The 10318-nt window shown below is 33.2% G+C and overlaps 2 protein-coding genes across 5 annotated transcripts; one reads left to right on the top strand and one right to left on the bottom strand.

The window, feature by feature from the left end:
* Positions 1-398: 398 nt before the first annotated feature.
* LOC113309765 lies at positions 399-2784 on the bottom strand. Of its 2 annotated transcripts, none has more exons than XR_003340728.1 (2): positions 2676-2784; positions 399-752 (listed from the first exon to the last, which is right to left on the bottom strand). XR_003340728.1 is itself a non-coding variant. In XM_026558281.1 (2 exons), exons 1-2 carry the CDS (start codon positions 1484-1486, stop codon positions 581-583), a joined length of 354 nt encoding a protein of 117 aa, XP_026414066.1. In that variant the 5' UTR covers positions 1487-1619; the 3' UTR covers positions 399-580. The 2 variants fall into 2 exon arrangements, 1 of the variants encoding a protein (XP_026414066.1); XM_026558281.1 differs by lacking the exon at positions 2676-2784 and adding an exon at positions 1305-1619.
* Positions 2785-2942: 158 nt separating this feature from the next.
* On the top strand, positions 2943-9752 carry LOC113314404. 3 transcript variants are annotated; one of them, XM_026563200.1, is made up of 4 exons: positions 2943-3799; positions 3995-4087; positions 6822-6937; positions 9619-9752. In XM_026563200.1, exons 1-4 carry the CDS (start codon positions 3717-3719, stop codon positions 9669-9671), a joined length of 345 nt encoding a protein of 114 aa, XP_026418985.1. In that variant the 5' UTR covers positions 2943-3716; the 3' UTR covers positions 9672-9752. The 3 variants fall into 3 exon arrangements, 1 of the variants encoding a protein (XP_026418985.1); XR_003342392.1 differs by lacking the exon at positions 9619-9752 and having other exon boundaries at positions 2943-3280; positions 6822-7585; XR_003342391.1 differs by lacking the exons at positions 6822-6937; positions 9619-9752 and adding an exon at positions 4745-5743 and having other exon boundaries at positions 2943-3280.
* The last annotated feature ends 566 nt before the right edge of the window (positions 9753-10318 follow it).

Raw genomic sequence — 10318 nt, 5'->3', positions numbered from 1 at the left:
TGGCCCAACTGAGATATTCGCATACTTACGGCTGAGAAACCTAACCGAAAATCCAGTAACGGCTAGGAATCCTACCCGTATACCTGGGTACTGTCAGATTTACGGCTGGTAATTCTGGCTGTAAATTTTCCTGAATTATCAGTTTCAGATTTTACTCTGTTACAGCTGATACACCTATTCGTAAAACAAATTTCGGCTAGAATTCCTGACCGTTATTCTTAGTACTGTCAGTTTAACGGCTGGTAATCCTAGCCGTTAATCAGACTTACGGCTGGTAATCCTGGCCGTAAATTATACTGAAATGTCAGTTTCAAAACACTAGTATCCATTTATTCAAGGTTAAGTCTGCATAATGAAAAGAAAGTCCGAAAAGTAATCACCCAAATCCATAACCTAAAACATGCTAAAAGTCTGCATAAACATAAGCTGGGATTACTTAAACAAGTACATAACCTACAATCATCCACTACAACCAACAATCGAAGGAACATCCTCAACAGATGATGAAGAACTGTCGGGAGTTTGGGAAAGACTAATCCAATCATCCTCGTCGTCAGTATATAGATCATCCATCATTGTATTATGACTCCTGAAGCCCGAGAAGCAGTGTTTTTTGTTGGTCGCAATCCGAATATAAGACCTCCTCAATGTTACGTTGCAGTCCCCTGGCTATCCACTTAGCTCGCTTAACCATCATCGTAGCAATGTCACACATTGGAAATTCCTGGGCTTCTTTTTCCTTTTTAGAGTTCCTAAAAATGGTGAAAAACAAATCAGAGTTATACAATTACGGTTAGGAACTAACAAAACCCATTTGTGGGAAACAATATCGGATGGGATGTTTGAGACATCCTAACCGTAAATAAAGTGTCGGCTATAAACAATGTACACGACCTAGACGTTTATACGATTACGGCTGGGAAGTGTGACCCTACCTAACCGTAATTACTAAATCGGCTAGGAAACATGGATAACGGTCAAGAACTACTGTTTACAGTTAGGAAATTTCCAGCCGAAAACGCTCAACTACAAAAAAATCAGCTAACACCGGGCTTTTTACGGTTGGGAAAGTCTCATCCGTGTAAACGTATAATGGTTGGGATATCAAAATTTCCTAACCGTTTAAGATGTTAACGGCTGGGAGTTCGTGATATCCCAACCGTTAGGTTGCAATTACGGCCAGGACGATATGATATCCCAGCCGTAAACCCTTCAGAAATGAATTTTAAAATACCCGAATTCATCAATCGAACCTATTTTTTCAATTTAATAATAAAATAACTTGTGGGTTTTTCGATTCTTACCTTGTAGGAGTCATTTGTGGAGGATTTGCAGGTGTTTGAAAAAATTGGTTCACCACATAGGGATTTGGTGTTTGGAGAGATTGGTTCACTACATCTCCATTAAAAGGAACATCAATAACTTGCCATGTTTTAGAATCAGGGTTCAATCGTCCGGATCTTGTCACTCTTGGTCTTGCTGCCATCTAGAGAATCAATGGAGAATAAAAAGTTTTTGATTTTGGTTTTTGAGAGTTTTTGAAAAGATGAAGGAGAATAGAAATGGATGAGAGGGTTAAAATTAGGATTAGGTTTTGATTTAATTTTTTTAGAGGAGAGGGTAAATCATACTTTTAATTTACTTGAATCTCCCCCCATCTAGTGCTTGCCTCCCCAAAACATTTAAGCCCCCAAAATGGTCAAAAGACCAAGACTTATTAAGCCCCAATAATAGGATTCTAAAGAAAAGAGGTATTTTTGGTGAAGCCTTGATCTAACCCTTATATTACTTATATGACCTTTAATATCAATTATCACTTTACACATATTTCGGGGTAAAAAGGTACATTAAAATCAATATTTACATATTAACAGAAATACCACTGTTTTAAAAACGCATTAAAATTTATAAAACTTTATATCTTTCAAAATACATGTCGGATTTTTTTAAAATTAATATATTTGGAAAGCTCTACGAATTACCTTCGTAATAAGTATAAATAAGAATATGAAATTTTATTTTACGAAAAATATATCATTATTATTAAAATTGGTGTTGTTAATTGAATAAAATTCATGCATGCATCGCACATGTGGTTTTACTAGTGATACTTGTGCAATTCTCTATATAATAACAGTGTTTTTTGGAGCGTTTTCATTCACCGGAGCTCCACGTTAATTCTGACTTCTGGTTGATTCTCGCTTCCGGTTGATTCTGGCCCCACAATTTATTTGTTTTTGGTAATAGAATATTATATTTTAGCTAATAGAATAATATTTGTTCTAAAAATAAAATAAGTAAATCTTAAAATTTTTAAAATCTTTTCCTTGCCTCCCATAAAAAAATCTTAAAAATTTCCTAATATGCCAATAATATATCTTAAAAATCTTTTTCTTGCCTCCCGTATGGATTTCGTAGAATATATTTATCATAACTAAAAATATAGTATGAAATAAAAAATAAGATTGCATTATTCGTCATGATTTCATCACAAAATTAAATAAATCATAAGAAAATTAAAAAAATGCAAGAAAATCCAATGTCCAACTACACATCTTAAATTAATCCTATTTACAATTTAGGATCACACCTCGAATAAAAGTAAAAAAAAAAATGTAGATCAATAATTAATTAAAAACCAAAATCGAAATACATAGAATGGTGGATACACTTACCAATTGAAGTAGCTTTCTCTTTCGTAAAAAAAAATTGAATTGTCAATCCTGTCCAAAATGTAAATACAAAATGGTTAACATCATGATGAATAATAGAATGATGGTAAAAAAGTTAAGAACGAGAGAGAAAAAAAATAACGTAGTAAAAAAAATTAATAGAGAAAATGGATTTCATAAATATTTTCCATATAATAGTAGAGACAACTTTCCATTAAAATATAGTCATTGTCAAAATTAGCGAAAAAAATATATGGATGGAAAGAAAATATATCTTAGATGACTACGCTTGGTAAAAAAAATAAAAAAAATATACGCGTGCCAAAAATATACTAGAAAATATCGAAACTTTTAATATAATTTCCAAAAGAGAAGGTCTTTTATTTTTGGGTTTGGAAGATCTATATAAATCATCCGAGCAAAAGCCAAATCCTGTGTTTTCTGTTGCTTCTCTTTCATAGAATTTTACTATTTTTCTTTCTATTGCGACGTTTGAATCTGACCACGCCTATTTTTTTGTTTTGATTTGCAGAGATAACTGAAATTATAATCGATTAACACGACGTCTGTTATTGGTGTTGCTGCTTCATTTGCTCTAACTGTACATGGTACGTATAATAACAAACAGAAATTAGGGTTTGCTCCTCATTTCTGTTTTGTTTTGATTTTGATTTCTCCTATAAGGTTTTATGTTTACGAATTCAACTTTTTGGGATTTTATAGTCTGAGATTTCTCCAGCATAGTTGGGGTTTTCAAAAATCATTGTTTCTGTATTTTTCAACCACAAGGTAAAATATATATCCAGGAAATGATTATATTTTGATGTGAATTGTGTTTAACGACATAAATTGGATTTTTGCTTTTTTTATATTACCACAAAAATCTTATGGTAGGAGTAGTTTTTGGTTTCCAGAGGGATAACCACTGCCACATAATTACCAGGTACGTAGTTCCCCTCATTTGGAGGACCTAATCTGGCAGTTTCCTAAAACCATTTTATATGGATCATGAGAACAGTGAGACGTAATTGATATTAATATCAGATGATGTTACAATGCAAGTTTTTCTTGCACCAAGATGAGATTTCGATAATCCATTTTGATAAAGAACGTAGCTTAAGTGACAGGTCGGTGGAAAATATGTGCATTGTTTTATGAAAGGAATCCTGTGAACTTTTTTATGACTGCGCACATTTCGTTTTTATAGCTTACTATGTATGGGATATTTTGTATTTTGCTTCTCTTTTACTGTTACGTTGATTAATTATTTTTTTCATTTCTTGCTAATTTTTTTGTTTCTTTGGAATTAATTGTTGCATAAGTATTGTGGATGATGCGGCTGCTGCACCTTTCCTAGCTGGCGTCAAGCAATATCAAGGGATAACTTCAGTTGGGCATGGCATCGTGCCAACAAGGTAATATCATACCAGATTATTTTTGATGCTATTTTCTTCTCTTAGTGATGCAGATTGCAGACAATGAATATCACTGTTCTTGGTTTTGATATTTTTATTATGTTCTTTTTTGATTTTCTTATCGGTACGTGGCTAGACTTTTTTTTTTCTTTTGCTTCCGTTGGGATCCAGATAACTAACAACACACGGTTTTTAACTTTCATTTTGATACACAACTTTGATATCTGTGCCATAAAAAGAACGAAAGAAATCATTCTTTTTAATTTATATTTTTAAAATACTTTGTTGGTCCTATTTAGGGCTGCACAACGGGTAGGGTAGGTAGGATATGGTCTATACCCGCCACCCTACCCGTTTACTGGCGGGTAAGAAAATTTTTACCCGCCACCCTACCCGCCATTAAACGGGTAAGATCCTACCCAACCCACTCTCTGGCGGGTCGGGTAGGGTAGGGTGGCGGGTATAACCGTCTATATCAATGCAGAAGGACAGTGCACCTAGAGACAGCGCACTTAGAGCCTCAGTCGCATAAGCAGACAATTATCCTCCCCATCTATCGATCTCAATAAATTTCTGCAGCAAAATGGTGTCGCTTCCGAGTTCCAATCAATGCCATAAAGGCTGCTGACATTGCATCTTGTTCATGCCTTCTCTCAGGTTCATCTTTCTCAAAACCAGAACATTGTATCTGATCAGCAGCGGATGCAAAAGCATTTTTACCCTCAACACAACCAGCTAATCCTTTAAAGACACTTGGTCAAATGCCAGTTCAAATTTGATGTGCCATACTTCTTACCACCAGCCCTATATTTACCACCTTCACAGTAGTTACATTTCCCCCATTTAATACCAGCTTCATCAACACTCTTTTGGAAATGCTCCCACACCGAAGATGTTCTGTTCCGCTTCATACTTTCCCTGACCTCAGGTTGAGAAGATGGTGGAGGTGGAGGTGGCGGAGATATAACAACCCTGACCCTTTGTTGCACGGATTTAGATGCATCTTGAGAGGGAATAGGAGGTCTCGTTGACATCAATTCTGTAATCTCAACCATGCTTCCTCACTAGAAAGAACAAGTGATATGAATAGAAAGCAAAAAAAGTTAACAGGCTTCAAAGGGTCCTAATAACAACACTGAAATCTAGAGAACAACACTGAAATCTAGAATTAGACAGTAGTTATATCCGTCTGTTGGTTAAGATACCCTTGGAGAATTAGAGGGTTCTATTGGTATCGATGATAGTGCTATTCTGCGTTGTATTGACTTGGAATAAGGAATTTGAGACTCATGTATAGATATTTATTGGGAAAGTGGCATTCGAGATATTCTGCAGACATACAAGCATTGTGGAGACAAGTTATTTGCGAGAAAACATATATACTGGACTCCAGTGTCAACTGTCTATTTAAATTACAAAACAAATCTCTCCTTTTCTCACCCACCTAGCAAAGGTCTTAAATGTACTCACTCACCTGACATGATGCTAATGTTCAATCAAACCAATGATTTTCATTAATACTACTATTACTGTGAGCAGAATCTAAAGCTAATTCAATTGCTTTAGATAAACCTTTAAAGACATGGGTGTCACATAATCAAAATCTCACTGAAATTGTTTGAAATATTGCTAATCTAAACATTTAAAGACATGGGTTTTAGATAGAAATCATGAAGAGACAATTTATCAATCAGTTTACATATGACCACAGATTTTAAATCCCATTCAATTGCCTTTTCCCATCTCCTAACAGAATCGCATTGAAACTCGTCATTCATGAGGAACAAACTAAATTTCTATGAGAAATTTCATCAATCAGTTAACATGCATGTCAATTTTTCACGATGGCAATCATATTACTCAACTGATTTCAACTAACTTCTTCAAATACAAATAAAATCACCAAGCAATACAACATATAAAAGAAAAACCCATTCAAATTATTAAAAAAATTATTCAAATTTTCACCTGAAAATTAGTTTGGATTTCAAATTAGGAGGAAGAACCACTCTCTAAACCCTTCATTAGCTTTCCAAACTCAGATTCCTCATATCCAGCAACATGCATGAAACATTGAAACCTTATGATTTTTCAATCAATTTAACACAAAAAAAAAATGAAACAAAATGAACTTTGAATTTAGATCTTACCTTGAATCAACCTATTAAAAGGTTCTAAACGAGATCTGATAACAGATTTGAAGTTCTAAACGAGATGTGAGAGGTACTGGTAAACGAGATTTGAAGTTCTAAACGAGAGTTTCTCTGCAGAGATAAAACGAAAACTGAATCCAGTTTTTAGTTTTTTAGTTTTTAGTGTTGTAGGAAAATATAAAGCAACGGCAGAGATCAATAGTTGAAAGATCAACGGCAGAGATTAAACGAGAACCAACGGCAGAGATCAATAGTATAAACAGGCGGGTAGGCAGGTAGGGTAGGATAATTTCGAGCTTTACCCGCCACCCTACCCATCTAACGACGGTTAAGAAATTTTTTACCCGCCACCCTACCCGCCAAATAGTGAATAGGATAGGATACGGTAAAAATCTGACGGGTAGGGTAGGATTGGCGGGTATGAGTAGGGTATGTGCACCCCTAGTCCTATTAGATCACTCTAATATATGCTTTCCTTTAGTTTACAGTTGAGATCATGCATCTGATGAATGTTTTCCAGGCTTACGCTAGCAAGAAAAATATCATATTTATGATCATATTTCTCGCCTATGTTAATGTAGTATTGGCAAGTGGCAACCTCCTTGGAGTGGACCGGTGGAGAAGGCTTTGGTCTTAGTAGTTAATGTAGTATTGGCTGCCTCCTTGGAATGGACTGGTGGAGAAGGCTTTGGTCTTGGTAATTAATTCTTCCCTGTAATCGATCTAATATCTCCGGTAATTTGCGTTAAGTGACATTATTTACTCAAGAGTACCTTTCAAAATAGATATATAATTGAATTTCTCCATAATAATCATATGGGATCAGTGGATCAAATATACAAAAAATAGCAAAAACGAATCCGTCTATACAATACATTGAACAAGAATCTGTTTTTGCAACATATACATTTGTGCAATAAAAAGACGAAAACGAATCTGTTTTTACAAGGCATGTATTTTTTTCTTTTTACAAGACATGTATAAGCTATTAATTTACAAATCACTATGTTGTTAATAATGGTTCTTTCGCAAATTTCCGATTTATGATGAAGAGATTTTAGGTAGTCTATGGTAAAAATTATTGAATTTGATGTCGCCTTTTTAGAGTCCATAATTTTAATATGCATCACAAACGTGGAAGGTATGAATTCTACAAAAGTTAGAATACTGAGTGTGTGGGATACAAGGTCATTGAACAAAGAAAAGTATTTTCAATGCAACATGATTTTACTCCGCCAAAACATAAGTGGACTACTATGTTTGCTTCACTCCTGTAGTTCTTTTAAAGAACACCGATTAGTAACTAATTAATAGGGAGAAAAAAATTAGATACACGCAGTTATCTCAAAAAGTCAATATAAAAATCACAGGAACAAAAATTTTGGATCAAATTATATATGACAGTCATGACGCATTTTGTAGTTCGATTCTTAACAGTAAATATATGCATGTCCTAGGATATTCGAGATTGCACTTCACTGTTCAAACATGTAATTTCTAATAACTATTTTCATATTTATCTCTACTTTGTAATCGATTATATTTGCTATATGTGAACTCTAATTTAGTTTATGATTGATTTCATATGAAAACATTTTAGGTTTTTGTAAAGAGAAAGAAAACCATAAATAGGTCATTCAGTTTCCAAAGAAAATCTTTACTAATATCCATTACTAAAAGAATTTAAATGACATTATCGAGATGGAGGAATTTATGGAAAGTCAAGCAAACAAATGAGATTTTTTTGAGATTATGATGCATCGCGTTGTTGACGATGGTTTTGCGAAAGAAGTAAATGTATAAAATGATTGGACAATAGTATACTAAAAAACAAAAAATAACGAGCTCTAGAAATTTATAGAATCTCAAAATTTGGAGAAAACTGGGTGGAGATAATTTTTAATCAATCTTATGAAGCTAGACTAAGTACTATATAGGCTTTGAAGATGTTAGAATTCCATCCTATAACATTTTAATTCTCTTTTCTATTACGTTGCATTTTTATTAACATATTATTAAAGTATTTATTAGTTTTAGGGACATTTGGATTTTTCTTAAATGTATACTAATATTTTTATTTTCCGGTTGAAATCAATTTTAAAACATGGAAAAAATATTTCATACGGGAGACACTGACCCGTGCATCGCACGGGTGAAAAACTAGTTTTTTTTAATAGGGGGTGGATAAATATATCTTGAAAATGTATGAATCAGACAGTGAATATGATGGACCACCTATCGCGCCACCTGGAATGGCATGAGGGTGACAGCCGTGAGACTTGAGGGAAGGAAACCGCAGCATCCTCCCAAAATTTATCAAACTCAGCTTCCGCACATTAATGTTCATACATATTACGGTTACCATAGTGGCAAATGGAAAGACTTGATGCTTACTTTTATATATTAGAGTACTTTGATACACTTTTATCAGTTGCGGTTAAGAACTTCATTGACATTGATAACAATAACCTTATGACTATCAATCAAGAGTTTTTATTCGTTTATCGGTAAGTAATTATTTGTTAATTTATTATTGCTTATTTTATTTTAATATGTAGCAAGTGCTTGGTATCATATACAGTAAAATTTCGATAAATTAATAATTTTGAGACTGGAAAATTATATCAATTTAGTGAAGTATTAGTTTATCGATAAATTAATAAATTATTAATATATCGAAACACTCCAATTTTAAATTTCAAATACAAAATAAAATAAGTGTTTATATGATTTTCCTATAATAACAAGTATCTAGAGATTTATTGAAGATGTACAAGTTGTTGAAGATGAAGGCATCAATGAACTTGGACAGATAATCAAGGAGTTGAATTTACATAATCAAATGAATGCCGATATTTTTCTAGATTATACGAAAATGATACCAATACGAATTTTTTTACAGAAAAGAGACTATTGGGAAAGAAATATCAAATCTCCAAATGAGGGGAATTAGATGATAATAGTTGTGTCGCGGATCTGGGTTCTCGTAAAGAAGCAATCTTGTCAATCGTAAAACTAAATGATTTTTTCCTACAATATGAAAAAACACTATGAAACTTGTCAATGGAATAGATATGAACTCCAATGTTGTACAAATGTAAACAAGAAACAAACAACTTTAGAATATTGCTTTGATAACGCACCATATAACATAGTGTTATTATAGTGATTATTGATTTATGTATTAGTTGGGCTCTATTAAAAATTTGAAATTTTTATTATCTTATAAATTTTTATTATCCTATTGAAAACTTCATGACACAGACACTTTTATATATATATATATATGTTAATTAAATAAATTTTATATACTAAGATTATAATGTTATTATAGCATATAAAATATATTGGTCACGCAAAAAAACCTGGTTCTTACAGATTCGATAAGGCTTTTTGTACTCGGTCCAGAACCCGGCATAAAACCCTCATGATAAAGACCCTGGTGTTTGGAATATAAGAAGTTTGGAGAAAAAGCCCATTCAAGGGAATGAAAGAAGATGGACCGACATCTGGACTTACCCTTGTCAGCTCGAACGGTTCAGTAGCCTATGTCATACACGAAATGAGGAAAGAATATTCATGCACGTGAAGGAATATGTGATGTTGTGTGAACGAGCTTGGAGGTTCACTTGCGATATATTGATGTGCGAGATAGAAAAATACACATACTAAATTATCCCATATAATGCTTAAACTATGAATGAATATTTTATTTATGAAAATATAACTCAATCGATTTATATGTACATCTAGAACCCCTAATTCTTATAATCGGTCTATATCCACCTATTTTTTTGTGTTCTTCATGAATAGAGAACGTCAATCCAGAATCGACCTACGAGGACACCGGTTCTTGGTTGATGTTTTTATAAAAGGATTAAGATTTTTCATGTTTTGTTGACCAATTAAGATTAGTTGATTTTCGAATTAAAAAGATGAAACATCTATTTATCAAATGGATTAACACTAATTAACCAAGGATAAATAAACCATTGAACAAAAATAGTTGGTTGAGGAGTTTTTGAGTTTATTTCAAAATAACTCGTTTTCGTCTTTTTAGTTGTAGGCCTCAAACTGA

This window comes from Papaver somniferum, chromosome 9 (genome assembly GCF_003573695.1).
Source record: "Papaver somniferum cultivar HN1 chromosome 9, ASM357369v1, whole genome shotgun sequence".
Lineage (NCBI taxonomy): Eukaryota > Viridiplantae > Streptophyta > Magnoliopsida > Ranunculales > Papaveraceae > Papaver > Papaver somniferum.
Note: the sequence above shows the minus strand (reverse complement) of the source record. Positions and strands in the feature narration are given on the sequence as shown.